Source organism: Mus pahari, chromosome X (genome assembly GCF_900095145.1).
Source record: "Mus pahari chromosome X, PAHARI_EIJ_v1.1, whole genome shotgun sequence".
NCBI lineage: Eukaryota > Metazoa > Chordata > Mammalia > Rodentia > Muridae > Mus > Mus pahari.
The window spans coordinates 2987847-3007164 of NC_034613.1; the positions used below are offsets into that span (position 1 = coordinate 2987847).

The 19318-nt window shown below is 41.0% G+C and overlaps 1 protein-coding gene across 1 annotated transcript; it reads right to left on the reverse strand.

The window, feature by feature from the left end:
• Positions 1–8015: 8015 nt before the first annotated feature.
• On the reverse strand, positions 8016–16571 carry Dynlt3 (dynein light chain Tctex-type 3). Its single transcript, XM_021188322.1, has 5 exons — positions 16462–16571; positions 14571–14612; positions 10818–10941; positions 10131–10208; positions 8016–9808 (listed from the first exon to the last, which is right to left on the reverse strand). Exons 1-5 carry the CDS (start codon positions 16489–16491, stop codon positions 9732–9734), a joined length of 351 nt encoding a protein of 116 aa, XP_021043981.1. The 5' UTR covers positions 16492–16571; the 3' UTR covers positions 8016–9731.
• Between the last annotated feature and the right edge of the window lie 2747 nt (positions 16572–19318).

The following is a 19318-nucleotide window of genomic DNA, read 5'->3' on the forward strand; positions in this document are numbered from 1 at the left end:
CTGTATCCATTCCTCTGTTGAGGGACATCTGGGTTCTTTCCAGCTTCTGGCTATTATAAATAAGGCTGCTATGAACATAGCATGTATCCTTATTACCAGTTGGAAGAAGTATTGCTGGATCTTCTGGTAGTACTATGTCCAGTTTTCTGAGGAACCGCCAGACTGATTTCCAGAGTGGTTGTACAAGCTTTTTTTTTCTTTTTTTCTTATTAGATATTTTCTTCATTTACATTTCAAATGCTATCCTGAAAGTCCCCTATACCCCCCCCCCACCCTGCTCCCCAACCCACCCACTCCTGCTTCCTGGCCTGCTATTGTTTGTTTGCTATTGCTGGGCTCTGGATATTCTGATAATGAAGACTGGACTTGCTCCAATGAACCCAATGTCCCTAATCAGCAACAAATAGTCTCAAGAGGTCTAAGTCCCCCCACACTTTCCCTTTAAACTTTTCTCTCCTACCTAGTGTTGGGGGAGGGGAACTGGAAGATATTAGGGGAGAATAAGGGTTGAAAGGGTGGTAGATAGAAGAACCCAATAAAATAGCTTAAGAATATGCCAACAGAGATGTCTGCTTTGACAAATTCATTTAAAATGATAGTAGCCCTCCCTGCCACTGCCTACTGCTTCAAGCATTGTCTTCCACCCTGCTGGTTCTCTATAGCACACCTTAGCATCTGATCATATTGACTTATCATTCACTTCACCAAAACCTTAAGCTCAACAAGTAGTTTTGCTCACTCGCTATTTCTGGAGTTTGGAAAATACAGTGAACCTTAAGTACCTATTCACATGTTGTAGAAAGAAATCAGGAAAGGTCTGTGGAAAAAGCCCCCGAGACAAGATTACAGCTGAGAGGCCTCAACGGAAAACAAACAAAAAACATCAGAATTCTGGTAATTTCTCTGAAGGATTAGTGACAAGCCCCAAATGGTTGCTGTTCCTATTACATATAGTGAGGCCTGTGGAATGTGGTTGCAGCATGAGTTTAGAGTTTAACATAGTTTGCTTTAACAGAAGGCTGTTTTGTAGCAAAAGCTGGGGATCTATGAACATCCACTGTACGTAAGGGGGCAGAGTGGACAAAAACCCATCACTTTGAATGTCATACAAAGTAACCTTCCTATTTTATACTTCAGTGCAGTCAATGGCAAATAGCACCCTTCTGTCCCCTGGTGGCAGCAATGCTAGACTACACGAGGAGAGAAACTAAAATTGAGTAAGCTAGGCTTTATTTCAAAGCAAGTTTCACACATACACATACATACATAGCGTGCATTGATGTGATGCGAATGTATGTTGATATGTGTGTGCACGCGAGCGAGTGCGTGCGTGCGTGTGTGTGTGTGTGTGTGTGTGTGTATGTGTGTGTGTGTGTGTGTGTTTCTTGGGATTCTTGGGATGTGTGTGTGTGTGTGTGTGTGTGTGTGTGTGTGTATGTGTGTTTCTTGGGATTCTTGGGATAAAGATCTCCAAAGGAAGTCTGGCCATCTTTCCTTATGTGTCTTGAGATCAACATCAAAGGAGCCAGTTAAACAGAGAGCATTCCCTCACAGGTTTGCTTGAGAGCAATGTAGCTCTTAAGTCTGGGCAACCTTCTCTCCTAGCCTTCTGCGAAGTGTTTGTAGAAAGGATTTCTGCTGTGGCTTGAGTGCTGGCATAGGCAGCCTCAAAATGTTCTCCAACTCTAAGATTCAACCACATGTGCTGAGCCATTCTCAGGGTCTCAGAGTCTAATCTGTACAACTTGGCAAAGGCCAAAATTAGAATACCAGAAGAATAGATTCAGTATCCAAGAAAGAAGCAGAAGAGAAAGGAAGTGAAAGGATATTGGAAAAGGAAAGGAACTAAGTGTAAGAGAACACAGCCTCCATTGCAGAGTTCCCCAGAGGTAGGTCAGACAAAAGCTAATAGTCAGTTGAAAGTCCAGTTGTGGTTTAGCACGCCAAAGATGGAGTCTGGTTATTTTCATTTAGATGCCACTCCACCACTTCAGGTCTTCCCACTTAAGTTGATGTGCAAACTACCACTGCTGTGGTTTGCCTATGGCATACCCTCCTCAGCCCCTCATTTGCTGAAAACTGTGCACCCTACTTTTGGTGCTGGCTTTGGAGGTTGTGAAAAGTTTTTTCTTCTAAACTTTAGTTCACAGTGGTCACGACTTGGAAGAGTATATCTGGTCCTGGTGCCTGTTCTCTGCTTCTTGTAGATCACGATATGAGACTGCTTTGCCTGCCTCCGGGATGGCAAATGAAAGGTCTACTGTGCAGACTTGTGCTGTCATGATGTTCGAATTTTGTCTGAGGCCCATCAGCAGAGCATATGACCATGAACTAGAGTACTGAAACCATGAGCTAAAATAAATCTTTCCTTTCCAAGTCCAGATATGATATCCTAAGCATGCCTACCCCCAAATCAGGCCCACTATCTATGACTTTTGGACTTTTGGGAAAGTTAATCACACTACAGACAACAAAGAATTTCATTTGAGACCAATAACTTTCAGAGCTGACAAATACACGTACTATATATCTGAAGATGTATGAGTTTCCTTATTATTGTGACAAATCACCCGACAGGAAGAACTACAAGGAGAAAAGGTTTGGTTTTGGTTCCAGAGATTTCAGCCCATCCTGGTAAGGAGGGTGTGGAAGGGCACAGCAATTCACATCATGGTTGTCTGAGAGCAGAGTTCGAGAATACCTGTGCTAGCTAGCACTCTCCGTTTCCCTCTCTTACCATGTCTGGGGCCTCAGAGCTGGACCACCATTGCCCACACTCAGGACATATCTTTATGTGCTCATGCAATCCTCTCTGGAGATGCACAAGTGGATCTCATGAATCTTGTACATGGTCCAGTGCAACCAAGTTGACAAAACAAACCATCACACAGGGCTGAAGAGATGGCTCAGCAGTTAGCAGCATGCAATGCTCTCACAGAGTTACCCGAGTTCCCGGCACTGGGCAGCTCACAACGGCCTGTAACTCCTGTTTCAGGGAAACCCACACATATCATTTTAAAACGATAATAAAAATAAATCTTTAAAAAAAACCGCAAGGGCAACCCATTACTATAAAAAAGACGTTATTGTTTTTAAAATACAAAAGAAAACAATTGAGGTGTAAAAGGTTTGACCATTCAATACTTCCACTTTTAAATGATTGTAAAGAAGAATCTATATATGGAAACCAGGAGATCTGTGAAAAGATTTTCATAGCCAAACTTTTTGTAAGTTGAACACGGGGTACTACCTAAATGTCCAAAGTGAATAAACGATTACTTAAGTTCAACACTGAGACTTTTACTCATTAACAGGAAAAAAAAATCTGTAAGTAAAGTGCAATACAAAAAGGGCAACCTTCATAGGTGAGATGGCTGTGCTTGCTGCCAAGCCTGATGACCTGAGTTTGATCCGGGAGACCCACATTGTGGAAGTTAGAACCAACAATCACTAGTTGTCCTCAGACCTCCAAACATGTGCTGTGGCATGCATGAGCCCCCCAAAATATAACACTTAAATTTTCTTGTTTTATTACAGATTTACTTGTTTTTAAGTGTGTGAGTGTTTTACCTGCAGGCCTGGATGTACATCATGCCCATGCCTGAAATCCATGGAGGCCAGAAGAGAGCAATGGATACTGGACTGGAGTTACAGATAGCTGTGAGATGTCATGTACTACTGGGGGTTGAAACAAGTTCCTCTGGAAGAGCAGCTAGTGCTCTTAATCACTGAGCCATCACTCCAGTCCCAAATGTAAAACTTCCTAAAAGAGCAATCTGCAGTTATATGTCACATGCAGCTGAAAAAATAATATATTCATATATGTATATCAGTGCAAAACAGTAGCATGAATCATGACCAACAAAATACAAGTTCTGACCCTTTGGGAGAAATTTCAGATGTGGAGGACCAAGATAGAAGAAGATGGAAGCCACATAATTTGTTAAATTGTCATGCTGTTTTGCATAAAAATATATTCATGCATTTTATTTAAATTCATTTAAAAGTTAATAGTTATTTAACTATTTCAACCAATGCAATTTGCTTTTTGCTAAAAGTGTTATTTATCCCTGGCCCTCTTGGTAGACAGACACTCTGGTTTTCGTTTGTGTTTGCTTTAGAGTCTGGCTATGGACCTTACACTGACCTGCAGCACACTCTGCAGCGAGGATGGACTGGGCCTTCAGTCCTAAGGCTTCAGCTTGCATCCTCTGTGCTAACACCACCCTGGTCTTGTTTTCATTTTTAAAATTTACTTTCTGAACACTATTCAAGAGAAAAGCCTTATTTATTTGCCCTTTCCATTTATGAGCTAAACCATTAGTTCTGTATCAGTGTGCCAAAGAACTATTCACATGATAGAAGAACAAAACAAAACAAAAAATTGACAGATGTCACGAAAGTACTCCCATTTAAAAACCTACTAAGGATTCCTAGGACATTAATTTGGTTGAAATATATGGTTCCCATTAGCAATGGTGACAACTACAGCAGCTGTACCCAGTGCTGAGCTGGCCTTAAGCCAATACTGTAGCTAACTTCATCCTCTGCTCTTTGCTCATTGACGATTGGTAGAGTAAGTATAATATGTGACTGGACTGTGCAATCAATGGAAGTTGCTAGGATGGGGCTCAAGGGGCTGGTAGAAACCTAAAATTACTAAAACCTATGAAATTGAGCCATTCTCACCAAACTATAAGGGATCAGCTTGATCCCCGCTTATGGTAAGTTTTTTTCCCCTGTAGTTTTCTATGGACATAACAATCCATTTCTATAACATTCTTGATATTTCTTTACTCCTTTACTCCCACCATCCTTGGGATGTTTTGTCTCCCTTAATTTTGTATTTGGCTTCCCTGAAACGGCATGTTCCTACATTCACAGAGTGAGATTCTTTTTTTTTTTTTTTTTTTTTTTTGGGGGGTTGTAGCCATGGCTGTCTTAGAACTCAGAAATCTGCCTGCCTCTGCCTCCCAAGTGCTGGGATTAAAGGTGTGTGCCACCACTGCCCGGCATGGAGTGAGATTCTAATACTGGAATTTAATGAGAAAGACCAGTTGTTCCAGAAAATTCCTAATCCGGAACAGAAAGGTATCATTTTCCTATGATTCCTACCATTCTCATCTCCTAACTGATTCACAAATAGGGTAAGAATCTGGAGCTAATAGAGCAGACCTGCAATCCCAGCACTTGGTGGACAGAAGCAGGATAGTTGGACAGCCTGGGTTACAGGCTGACCATTTTTGACAAGACTGTGTGTCAAAACGGAAAAAAAAAAAAAGGAGGGAAGAGAAGGGGAGGAGAAAGGGATAGCAGAGGGAAGAAGGGAGGGCATGGAGGGGAAGGAGAGGAGGGACTACAGAATCAGAACACTATTGGGGTTTTCTTAAATCAAAAGTCAACATTTAATTTTTTATTTCAGTTTTATGAGTTTTTTCATATTATAATCATTACTTGTGATTCTTTGTAAAGCTCAAAGATTAGCCATACCCGAGAGTCCATTCCTTAATAGACACAGTGGATGGAATTGAACTGTAACTTCCCTTGGAAAAGTGCACGTGCAATGCAGTCTATCACTCACTGTTTACCTGTTCTCTGGGTTTCTGATTCTTACACTGAGAGTCTGTTGATACTCGGCATCACGAGGTGATAGAGTTGTAGCAGAGGAATACCCACAGAAAGATGTCCACATCTTTTATTTGGAAACCTGTGAGTTTGGTTTTGGTTAACAGGAACTATGCAGGCATGATTAAAGATCTTGTGGAGATAAAATCCTGAGTGGAGCCAGTGTATTCTTAAGATGATGTAATAGGGCAAGATCAGGCAGAAAAAAAAAAACCCCAACAAAACAAAACAGAAAATCAAAAACCAAACAAAGCCCCAAACCTCAGGGGTCAGAGATGATCTGAAGATGGTGCTCCAGTGACTTTGAAGATACAGGTTAGAATCACTGAAATCACTCTCATGAAACTCAATTAGCCTCTAGAACCAACCCAAAAGTCAGAAGAAATATCCCTAGATCCTCTAAAAGGAGACCGTGTCTCAAAATAAAAAGTGAACACTGGGACTGGAGAGATTAGCACTGGCTGCTCTTGTAGAATAACACAGTTTGATTCCATGTACCTGCATGGTAGCTCTTAACTGTCTCTAACTCCAGTTCCAAGGGATCTGACGGCCTCTTTGGGCCTCCACAGGCACCACCAGGCATGCAGGTAGTGCACAGACATCCTTGTAGGTAAACCTCTATACATAAAGTCACAACCCCTCTCTCCAAATCGGGTTCAGTGAGGGGACCCACTTCAGGGTGTCTCATCTGGATTCCGGATTAGGCATAGACCGAACCCCAATAACAATTTCCAAGGACAAGCCAACCACGAAGAGATCCTTTAATAAAGCAAGGCAAGAAACAGGGTGGCTGAATCTGAATTGGGCAGAAACAGCAGCTAATAGCTTTGTCAATGCTAATTTCAACAGGGAAAAGAGGGAAGTCTGTGGTAGAATGAGCTAGGATGTGTTGGTAAGTTCTGGTTGGATATTTTAATCAGGGCAGACAAAATGATGTGCTTTGATTGCCGGGTCTTGATGTTTGGATAGTGGGACCTTGGGATGATCAGCCTCAGGGATGAGTCAGGCATAACAAAGTAGCCAAAGAAGGGACTAGGCCTTGGTGGCTAGTAGGACTGTCATCTAACGGTATAGAGCAAAGGAGAGGGAAGGAAGAAGAGGTAAAAGCTGCCAGCTCCATGTCTGCCATGCTGGGGCCTGGTTTTGTCATGCTTAAGCCTGCTAGAGCACTTCACTAGGGATAGAGCTCAGTGGTAGAAAGCTGGCAAAATGAGTGGCACAAAGCCACAGCTCAGTCCTCCATGAAAATACATACAGCATCTTATAAGGGATGGATGGTTAGGGTTATTGCATAGAATCCATGGAATGTGAAAGACAGAGGAAGGACTATCAGATGAGGAAGGGAACCAGCAAGTGGGGCAGGGAGAAGGATGTGGAAGCCGTGGGAGCATCAGTCACAAACAAAGTAGGACACCTATGTATGACAATGTCATAATCAAAACCATTACTTTCTTTGTACGCTAACTGAAAATATTCACTGTGAAGGGTAGAGAGTGAACTTCATAGAACTATGAAACACTTGCCATAGATGATTTAGCCACAAACATAGTTCCATCTTTTGAATTATAAAACAAATTCCCCTTGGATGGATTGGAGCACATGAGGAAAGAATTTCAATTCACTTTCGACTTTTCTTTGATATGTGTCATAAAAGAGACTTAACCTCTTTCTCCCAAATAGATGACCATTTTCTCATCCCTTTTAATAACTGCTATCAAGAACATGTAACTACTTTTACTCAAACATTGACGACACAACCCTGAAATCATCCTTAGATCACTAGAAATTGCAATGATGCGTGCATACAGTGAAGCCCCACTGAGTGGCTCCTACTTAAGTAACACCCAACTTGGGAAGAACAAAAGCGCTCTCTGCACGAGAGAGTGTAATGCGATGCTGCCATTATCGAGGCGGTCTATTAGGACTTTACAAACACAAAATTATAGCTTTACACAAACCGCAGTTACTGCTTACACATGAATACTCTTATTTACTTGCGGTTCCTAATTTTTTGAAATAAGCAACAATTCCTTTGCAATTTGATAAACAAGACAAATGGCTAAAAATAATCATTACGTGTTAAAAAGTAGTTACCAAATATATTTTATACTTAAAGAAAAAACGTTGTATTCAAGACCATAAATAAAATACACGAAACAGAAGCTATTAATGATTTTATAATGGTGAAGACTAGATTTGGGTAACAATATTTTTGAGACACAGTTTTGTTGGGCAACTGAGTCTGGCCTCACATTCCTGATGTATTAATTTTTGTAATATATTTATGTGGTCCCATTTATTTTCCTCCTCTATTTATCCTGCTTGGAATTTTTTCAAGTAAAGCAGAATCCTGATCTCTTGACCACTGAAGGATCAACCAGAGCCAGATGTTCAGCACAATAACATAGTCTTTATTATATTTTTAACTGGAAACAGCAGATAGCAAGCTCACGAGGTATGATTTGATACTTTGAAAACGAGCCTTCAACAACAATAATCAAAGAGTAAGCCTTAACTGCACAGATAATTTGGTCACTGTTACAATTTCGCAAGGTACAAGAGCCAGCAGCATAAAGTAACATAAAGGTAATGACAAAGAACCTCGGATGTGCCAAAGCTACAGGTCACCTCATTAAACCCCATCTTTGCATTCTTGTCATTACAGTTATTCTGCAAAATGTCAACCATGCGCATAGTCTTCATACAAGAATCCTGTCTTAATGTTGTTGCCATTACTACTAAACTTTTCCTTCCCCTAAAACTTCAATGACATGGGATTCCAGTGTTTACATGGATTGCGTGTCAATGCTAAGATGCGAAGTTGATTTCATTTTCAAGGTTAAATGGCAGACTGACTTTGCATTTGGTGGCCAGCTGTGAATCCTAATGTTTATTTTTGATTTTTTTAAATAAATTGAACTATATTTCATAAGCCCTGAGATATTAGATAACCTGCTAATGATTGTTCACTTTTAATGTATATTCTACCCCATTTGTCCTAACTCTACATAAGTATTTTTAAATTATTCACACATAGTTGAAACTAATTCAATGATAAAATTTATCATTGTATAGCTAAGACTACTAATAAGGCCTTTAAGTAAGAGTTGCATATCTGATGTATTACTTTGTGGGAAGCAACCCTTAAAATCTGTATCTATAATTCTGTCACCAAGGTATTTTCCTTCTGCTTAATTTTCCATGGAGGGCGAGACTCTTTCCTTTCTTTCTTTTGTTCTTCTTCAAACATAAACACTGGTTTTTCCAACTGAACAGCTACCAAAACCAACTTGCCACATGAAGGCCATGTGCACACCACGTGAACACCACATTAAGAGCTGTCTGCCTGGAGAAAAACATGCAGAGCACACATTTGATAGATACCCATCTGTCCCTCGTGGAAGCAATGGATTGTAAGGCAGTTGTCTGAGTCATATACTGTTGATCATATACTTAACTAATTTTGCTCACCCAGGAAATCTGGTCAATCATATTTAATTCCACCTCAAGTGTAAATGTAAGAAACTGACATTAAAAAAAAAAACAATGGATTTGTCAGTTCTCAGGAAAACAAAACTAGTTAGATGGGGCAGGTGTGTGTGTATGACAAAATTACTCTCTATGGACTATTATATGCAATTCAACAAAGGAAGAAAACTTAAATCAGAAAGGTATTAGGTACTTCATGTTATTTTTCTCTGCATTTCTCCTTGTAGTTATTTGTTCATATATTTATCCCTGTTATGCTTTCTAGTTAATGATAATGTTAGTATCTAAATAGATTTCCCCATCTCCGGGGGAACATAATGCCAGTGAAAGGCTTGTATAAGTAGAAGATTCTAAGTTTAGGTCAGCCATATTTCTGCATTAATTGTTGGCTAACATTTTATGTCCTTAACTGATGCTGTATAGAATACGAGATAATCTGCCAACTGCCTATTAGACTTCTGCTTACAATATTTAGTTCTCTGTTGATAGCTTTGAAGCATATTGCACACGTGTCATCTAGCACATTAATAAGGAATTGTTACTCTTTTTTTAGAAAGGATACACTCACAAACTTAAGTTAACGGCCTTAACCCAACACATTTTTAGTGCATTACAGGTTACAGGACAATCGAAACTGCAAAAACATTAACGATGCAGTTCATGGTACGGTTCTCCCATCTGATGGTACAGGTTCCTGAAAGCATACAAGAAGAGGACTTTGATATATGAGCAAAACCTCACAATTACCAGACACTAAGTAGCACACACACACACACACACGCACACACAGGCACACACAGGCACACGCACGCACATACACTTGTAGCTTTTATCAGTATTTACTGCAACTCATTGCATCTTCACATTTTATACTGCGCTGACATCATACTTGGGAATAGATAGAAAGCAATTCTAGTGATACTGTCTTTTCAGACTTTAAGTAGCGCTATGGTAATAATTCCAGTCTGACTTTGCTGGAACTTTGACTCTGGATAAATGCATTTAAGGTCCCTCACCATCAGATGTTGTATCCCAAAAACAGGAGCTGGCCGTGTGAAATCCATATGGGCTCCTCTGGACCACTGCACAGGTCACTACAAAGAAAGACACAGACTGGCAGTTACTGAAAGGGGGGAAGAATCAAGATTGAAGTGTTGGTATTAGGAGTCTAAAAGCTGAACGAAGTATAACACAAAACAATTCAGCTGGTAGACTAAAATTGTCTCCTATTTTGAATACTTCCTACCATCCTGAACTTAACTTCATGAGATTCAGCCATATCATGAACTGTTACTAACACCACCTGCAATTGTAGGGCAGAAAAATTCTGGATTAAATTGTGAGCTCTGCGCCATTAATAGATTTCAGACAGAAATGCGGGAAATATTTTACTTTGTACTGGGTGTGTGGATCTTCACAGGCCTGTGCAGAGGCACGGATGACCGAGAGGGACACTGAAGGATCTCAGTAGGCAAAGCCAACTGTTGCTACAAAGGGCAAGCCATTCAAACTGCTTCAGACGGAAAGCCCTTCCTTTTGCACATGGTTGTGTATTATGTTGAAGCAATGACTCAGAAGTGCATCCTCCACTATGAGTGGTCAACTACAGTGCCTACCATTCAGATACACTCTTACAATCCAGAGAGAATCAGGAGGAGAAAGGTACGTGAGCTAGGGAGGAAGGACAGCGCATCATCACTTACCAATGTACTTGTAAGCTTTCCCCAGTTTGACCAAATGTGTTATAGATTGTTCCACTATGCTTGCGGTCCACTGGTTGATATTATTCTGATTATAATCGTTACCACCCAAGACTCCATCAACACACTAGGAGAGGGAACAGCTCAATTAATCCAGAAGAACCAAACTAGACATACAGTGCAGGAGAAATTCATTCAAGACAGAGCCTGCTAAGGCATTAACAGAAAACACATGCTTGTTGTGCACTGTCTCTAACTTTAAGAGTTTTCTAAGCATTTCCATGAGTCTTATCTCATTCTATGAACTATCACAGGTCATACAAAGATAAATTTGCCAATGCCTCTGTGGTAAACCTAGCAGAGGCACTAATCAAAGAACTCTAATGTTTATAACATGGGAAGGACAAATCAAACAGGAAGTGGTAAAAATGACTGCAGGATTAAGGGAAGATGCAGACGTTGACAGTGTGCAGAAAATGACCGCCATAGCTTTCTCCCCCAGCCTCAAGACTGCTCCTCTACAGAGATTGCTCCTACTGAGATTAACTAAACCTGCCTCCTTACTCAGCTGTACATAATATCTCTGCTTCTCTGTCTGTAATTGTAAGAGAACAGTTGTCTGAATCCAGCCATCTCAGGGAAAACAACTCCATCTTGCTGGCAAGGTCAAATTGAATCCATGGTCCCAGACTCAAGAACTAATTCCTTTGTCCTCTTTATCACTCTAAGCTTTGGACCAAAAGTGTAGGAGAAGGAGTTGATGGCCTTGAAGTCAGATGCTCTGGATAAGGCCCAGTCTCCAACACGTTTCTTTGCTTAACCCTTAATGTCAAAATATAATTGGATAACCTTGTAGATCACCCCAGCTCCCTCCCTCATTTTTAAGCCCAGTGCACCTGATCCCAGGTTTCTCGCCATGTGTCTATATGTATGTTTGCCTTTTCTTCATTCCTTCACTGTCCCGAGCCAAGTGAAGTTCCTAACTCATTACCATCAACCCTGAAAGACACTACACAAATCAGAGCTTTAAACAGTTCTGTATTACCCCAGGGCAAAGTGCAGGACCTGGGCACACAGTAAGACTTAGACGTTTGTTTCTGAAGCAATACTGATTCAAATGTACTTTTTGGATAGTCTAAACTGAACGTGCTTTAGACTGTCTTGAGTTATGTCATTTAAAACATCATTTTTTCTTTGAGGAAATTTTGGGCATGGGGGAAATTCTATCACTCACTAAATGAAATGTCTTCGAGTACTAGTACATGACTGGCTCTAAAAGTTCACCGGTAAAAGTTAAGTTGACAGGGAGAGTGAGTTCTGAGCAAAAAATTAAAAGAAGCTGCTGCTGGTGGCATAAGCCTTTAATCCCAGCACTGAAAGGCAGAGGCTGGTGGTACTCTGGGACTTCAAGGGCAGCCTGGCCTCCAGAGCAAATCCCAGAGCTACATAGAAAACAAAAACAAAACCAAAACCACCAAACAAGCCGAAACAAAACAACAACAACAACAAAACCAAGCAAACAAGCAAACCAAACCCTGAAATTAAAGGAATGACACTGAGTATGGAATAAAACAGGAACGACTGTTGGAACTATGGAAAGTATCTAGGATGGTCCGGAGGGTTTTAAAAACAGTACTTATACCTTTAAAGCTTTCCAGCTTTTCAGTGGAAATATTTTAGTGGCATAGAAAGGTGATTCAGGAAAGAAAGGCTAAGGTGACCAGAGACGTGTTCCCCAAAGCAACATGTATGAAGCCTGAGATTTCTCCTATGCACCCTCTTTCATGTCGAGAATTCAAGTTCGGTTGCGATGATCAAACTGTTATCAGTTACACGGCTTGTATAGCTAACCGCATTCTCAGAAATATTTCAGTTAGAGAGAGTCCTACTGTAAAATGCATCTAGTAAGCTAGGTGCAGTGGTGTGTGGTTGATTGTCTGAGGCAGGAGTATTACAACTAGGAGACAGGCTATCCTGGCTACATAACAACACTCTATCTCAAACAAACAATCAAACAAAAAGAAAAACCAAAAACCAAATATCCAAAAACCAAAGAAACAAGAGAAGAAATAAAAATGCATTTGGTAGTTTCTAATACCACATAACCTCTAACACACACACTCACACACACACACACAGAGAGAGAGAGAGAGAGAGAGAGAGAGAGAGAGAGAGAGAGAGAGAGAGACACACAACAGTTTAAGAATTACTTATTAATTATTAATTACTTATATATTTCCAAATAACATGTTTTCCACTGTTTTATGAGCTATAGGCACATGTAGAACTCCTGTGATAGGTGAAAATTTAGTTCCCCACTAGCTTCTCCCACCTCTTCTCAAGACAGAGGTCTCAGTAGATTTACTTCAACCTATGTGCACAGATAGAATCCTTTCTCTCTCTCTCTCTCTCTCTCTCTCTCTCTCTCTCTCACACACACACACACACACACACACACACACACACACACACACACACACACACGTCTTTAACATTCCTGACCTCTTACTGCATCCATCACTTGTTCCTATGGAGATGGAGTGAACTATCTGGTTGGTGAGTGGTCAGCACTGGTCTCATGAGAAAACTTCATTCCCACACATCTTGAAGTTGGGTTCATTTTTCCTTCCATCCTTACTCAGACCAAGAGACACATTATCCTCCTGTTTCTCTGCTGACTCAGATTTTCCCTTGTGTGCATGCAAAGCCAGTACTGCAAGTTCTGAACTGAGCAGGGGTTAGTATAACATGATACAGTCATCAACCTACTTTTTAATCGACAATAAAGGCAGTGTTTTACTCTTTCAAGTGACACTTTTGCCTTTTTATATGGTTCAAAACTTGGGTAAGGAAAATATATTAAAGTGGCTCTTCCAAAGATCCAGCATCTTTTTTTTTCATGTCTACTAATCACTAACTGTCTCTTGACATTCTATTTCAAAAAATAAGATTATTGCTATCTTTCCCTTCTAATTGCTCTTCCTTATGCTCTGACATTGTGAAGGCACTGAACACATTTGCATTTTATTTTAATTAAGTATTCAGCTATATAATACAGTCTGGATATTTTAAATAACTAAATAGGCTAATACGAATTCTTCAACTATTAAAATACAGCATGTTTTTTCCTGTTGCCTAGCCCTCTCCATTGTTGAGCTGATGATCCTACTTATACAGGGTCAGCCTAGCTGAGCTCAGGAGGACACTATGCCTTAGAGCAAGCTCTCAGGCAAGTCAGGAGCTGTCTCTGGGGAAACTGATGGCACACACACACACACACACACACACACTCGAGGCCCAGAAGGTGGAGTCAATCCTGCCCAGACAGAACTCAAGTCAGGGCTTGCTAGGACACAGGCCCCAGTAGCCACGCCTGCAATTGAAGCCAGTCTCCTGAGGCAGCTCAGGGTTTTGTCTTGAACCTAGGATTTGGCAGAGCTAATGATGACTCTTTAGAGTCCTCTTAAAGTACCTCACCCACAGTGTAGTCTATATTGACAACACTAGAATCAAGAAGGGTCTTCAGGATCTTTTCTTTCTATAGACTTGCAACAGAGCTTTAGCGTGACTTTCAGAAAAAGGTCCAACAGACCTCACATACCCTGCATACACACCACCACAATGAAGGAAGAAACGGTTTACATCTTGATGTCTTAACATTAACATCTCTAGCGTTGGCCTGACAAATCAAAAACTGGATTTAAGATATTTTCATCAACCCAACAGGCTTTGTGATAACAACAAATATTAACTCACCTCTTTGACTATATTATGGGCTTCATCAGCATTGAAGCCAACCTAAAAAGAAAACACACAATAAAACTGCTTTGAGCATGGCAATATTCAGGATACCCTCATCTGGCCTAAGAAAACAATAGTGACAGAAGACCACAGTGCTAGGAGCATCAGGTCTACTGAGAATACTGAACCTATTCCCTGTAGATTTGGAGCCATTAGAATTGGGTAGGGCGTAGGCAAATAACGTTTTGAAAAGTGCTTTTACAATAGTGAGTGTATTGAGTATTCTAGATAATCATTGTATAATAAAGCTTAAGAAATTGGCATTCGGCAGTTATTACTGGTGTCTGTTGTGTGCTATCAGTATACAGGAAATCATTTCAGCTAAAGTGGGCCATAAGAAGAGTATGCTCAACTGTCATTTCCAATTTTATTTTGAACTGATGTGAGACAAACCATTGCTTTCCCAAATAAAAGATTACAGCAATACTCTGTCATTAGAAATTAATGTTATTCTAATTGTATAAATTGGTAAAAAAAAAAAAATGGAGCACCTTGTTAGAATCTTAGGTTAACAGCAATTTTCAATAGCATCTAAGTGTCCTCTAGTGTAGAACTAGGTTATGTGATAAGACTGAAATACAAGCCAAGATGCTTTAGGTAATACCAAAATGACTTCCAGGAAGGTATTTTGAGTGCATTGGGAAAACAGCACAGCACTTCTGTGTTTTAAAAACCACTATGGAACTTCAAACTATTTGAAACAAGTCAATTCCAGAGTTATGCTTTAAGTATAGGTTTCCATATTTTAATATTCTATTAATTATTCTATACAATTTCCCACTATTCTCCTAAAAAAGGGGGGGAATGAAAATCTAAATCGTTGGAGACATTATGAAAAGAGGTCTCATAGTTTGGTCCTATGATAAAATATCATTTTTACTTCAAAAATCACATCCAAAAATTGGCCGAAGAAATAAGGGATGCGCATTTCACCACAGTTTGGAAAGTCGCCTAATAATATGGATGCATCTCTGTCTCTTCTGGTGCTCTGAGCTCGGGGCGTCTCCTGTGCTACCCAAGCCCACTAGGACTATGTCTCCACTCCGATTTCTTTTGAAATTACATGTATTTAGAAAGTAGTGCGAAATAGATCCCATTGCGCCTTTGCTAGGAGGTGCAGAACATCTGTCCACTCTGTCCTTGCAAACTCTTACAGGCTGTGCGACAATTCAACAGCCCTCATCCTCCAAGTCTTTGAAATAAAGGCTTAAGTATGAAGCCAGAGACCCGGGTTCAAATGGAACACCTGTAATTCCTTTAACTTGGGGCCTATCACTTTGTCGCCATGAAAAGTCAGTTACCTTCTGGAACAGGAAAATAACATACATTATGGGGTTCTGGTGAGGCTTAGGGAAACCTGAATCAGTGAGCAAGGGCTCTTAATCCATAAAGCACTTCCTCTAGCCTTTCCTGGGGAGAATTAGAGCCAGCCACCTTGCAGCACCAGCTCAAGGAGACCCAAAGGGGTGGAGGGATCAAAGAGAAGACCGGTTTCCCAAGTCCTGATCACAAACGGGCGGGGCTCGCCAACGCCAGCCTATGCAACCCAAATTCTGGCCTTCCCTACAACCTCCCGGCCCTCGCAGACCCGGACGACTGTCCCCCAAGCGCTTTTGCTCACTAAGGCCAGAGCGACGATCAACCCACCCTAAGGATCTCAGGGGCGGGGGAGGGGCGGGGAGAGCGAGACGCCTAAGGGCAAGAAGGATCCAGGCCGCGCGGAGCAGACCCAGGCTAAAGAGAAGCTGCCTCCTAACTCGCCCAGAACTAAGAGACCACCCCGCAGTGTCCCCACAGCCAGTCAGAGAGGGCTGAGGGGCTCTTCCTGGCGCCAGAGGGGCGGTACCTCATCGCAGGGCCGGTGGTACCCCTCCATGGTGGCTTTCCGAGTCTCTGGGGGCGGAGCAAACCTTCCGTCCAGCTCCTCAGCTGCGCACTGGCCTCTGGGGAGGCTCCGCCTCCACTCAAGACCCAGGGCGTTTGTTTACGCAGGCCCCGCCTTAACGTCGCAAACAGCAGGGACCTCAGGAGGGCGGGGTTAAAGGACAGGGAGGAGGGGCTCTGTTTGAGTTGAGCCCTTTAGCGGGGTTAGGGGTACCTGCTAGGTCTTAAGTGCACTTAAGACCAGGCTGGTCGTCTGAAAATAAGGGACACACGTTAAGAGTTCAAAGAGCTTCCGTGGGGATTAGTTAGGATAACCTTGTGGCAGTCAGCCTAGAGTCAGCGCAGGTGATTTAGGGCTTCTGGCTGTGGTCATGTGCACGAAATTCGTTCATCCAGTTATCCAGCAAGCGAGTGTAGCTGCTGAGCAAGGAACTTTGATTTCTCTCCGTACTAGTTACTGTCTTTGAAAAATATAAACCCCCACAGATTCAGTTTTCCCATAACATAAACCTCTCTATTTTGAGACTCGTTATAAGGATCAAATAAGATACAGTACACACAACTCCTAAATGCCTTAGTAGAAGTACTGTGTTTATATTTATTTTAGGATTACTTTACTAAGTGCGGTTGATTTCGAGATTTTCCTCAAATTCTCAGTAGTTCAGATTTTTCCTCCCCTTATTCTCTTATTTTCGGTACAGCTAAGAGGCAGAAATCTGAAGTAACTGACCCAAAGCCATAGATACAATATGTGGTAGAAGAGGGTACTGCGGTCTGGTAGTAACGTTCAAGTTCCTCAACACTGTTGGGAGCTTCCTGTTGCTGCTATAACAAACTACCACAGACATAGTAGTTAAAAGCACCCCAAGGTGGTCACGCATCTAAAACGGATCTGGAAGCACTAGCATAGAGGTTCTCAACCCATGAGTCATGACCCCTTTGGGGGTTACATATCAGCTATCCTGCACATCAGATATTTACATTGCAATTCCTAACTAGCAAAATTACAGTTATGAAGTGGCAACAAAAATAATGTCATGGTCAGGAGTCCTACAGCATGTGGAACTGTATCAAAGGGTCACAGCATTAGGAAGGTTGAGAACCACTCGCTAGCAGGTATTCAATTTCTTGCTATTTACAATTGTAGTAACTACCTATATTCCTACAGCTTCAAACCCACCACCACCTCTCCTGTATTAGCTCTAACCACATGTACAAAATGCCTTTTGCCATGCAAAGTAGGGTATTGCTGGGTACTGGGATTCAAATGTGGATGTGTTTTTTTTTGGGGGGGGGGTATTCAGCCCAACACAATGACTTCTATTTTGTTCTTCACTATCAAAGTCGGAAGGTTCCTTAGTTTTCTAATCCCTTTCTATTACTTTGAAAGTAAAACAGGAATTAAGAGACATGAAGTAACTTGAAGCCTATATAGATGGTAACTGGATCCTCAGGTCCCCCAATTCACCACTCTCAATTTGTGAATTGAATCAACCTTGATACTGTGATTTTTGCTGTACTTGTTCTCTTCTATTATGGGTCATGCAGGACTATTGCAAAAAACAATGTGATTGGGGCTGGGGAGATGGCTCAGAAGTTAGCACTCACTACTCTTGCAGAGGACCTAGGTCTGGTACCCAGTACCCATGTGTTGGCTAAAGTCTGTCTGTACTTCTGGTTCGAGGGGGCCCAGCCCCCTTGTCTGGTCTCTTCAGGCTCTAAGCACATATGATGCACATACATTCAAGGAAACACTCCATACATTCTATAAGCAAACTTCAATGACCTTTCAATGGGAGAAGTACCAAATAATTTTGAGAATTAACTTTAAATCATTGTAACTTTTTTAGTATGTTCCTTTGGCTACAAGTAACAAAAGACCCAAGTAGGAGGAACTGAAGTAATGATGTTTATGTTTTTGTTTTATAACCAGGAATGTGAAGGTCAATTTATATTCCTGATTGATTTAGTTGCTCAAAACCTTTTGTAGGGTATGTGTGCTTTCTGTCTTCAGACAGTATTGTCTTCAGAACATCAACAATGTCTATCTAGTCTCCAGGAGTCTTTTCCTCAGGCCTAATTTGTCATGTCTTACCCATGTGATTTTCCCCTTTTACCGAACAGACCGGGGAAAAAAAACCTAGAGTTATTGTTTTACTTTTATTGCAAATAGTGAATTCTATCAAAAAGTGGATAGTGGATGGGGATATGGCTTAATACATCATCTCAGTGATGAGGAGCCAGAGATAGTAGGATCCCTGAAGCTTGCTAGTCAGCCAGTCTAACATAAATGGTGATTCATGAGAGCAACTGAGGAAGACACCGACATTGATCTCTGGAATTCACTGGGGTGTTTTGCTGCATACTCTGAGGCTATTGAGGGAGGATTATCAGCTAAGTGTAGCATAATTTTATTTAAAATATATGCATGTGTGTTTCAGAAAACCACAGGAAAACATAATGTAAGCTTACTTACATGTTTGTTCATCTTTATAGAATCCATTCTTAAGTTTATTTCTAAGGTTGTGAAGGAAAAAATGAACTAGAAAAGGTGTTAAAATAAATTAGCCAAATATGTCAAATAAAATCTTTAAACTGTTTTAGTGAAACCCATGATTTTGCTCGTTTTATTTATTTATTTTTTTTTTACTTTTGATAAAAGTTTTATTATAGCCATGAAAAGGAAAATAGAACACACACAAGCATACTTCACATCAGAGTGGAACGAATAGCTTTAAATTTTTGTTTAGTTTTGTTTTGTTTTTGAGACAGGGTTTTTTTGTGTAGCCCTGGGTGTCCTGGAAATCACTCTGCAAACC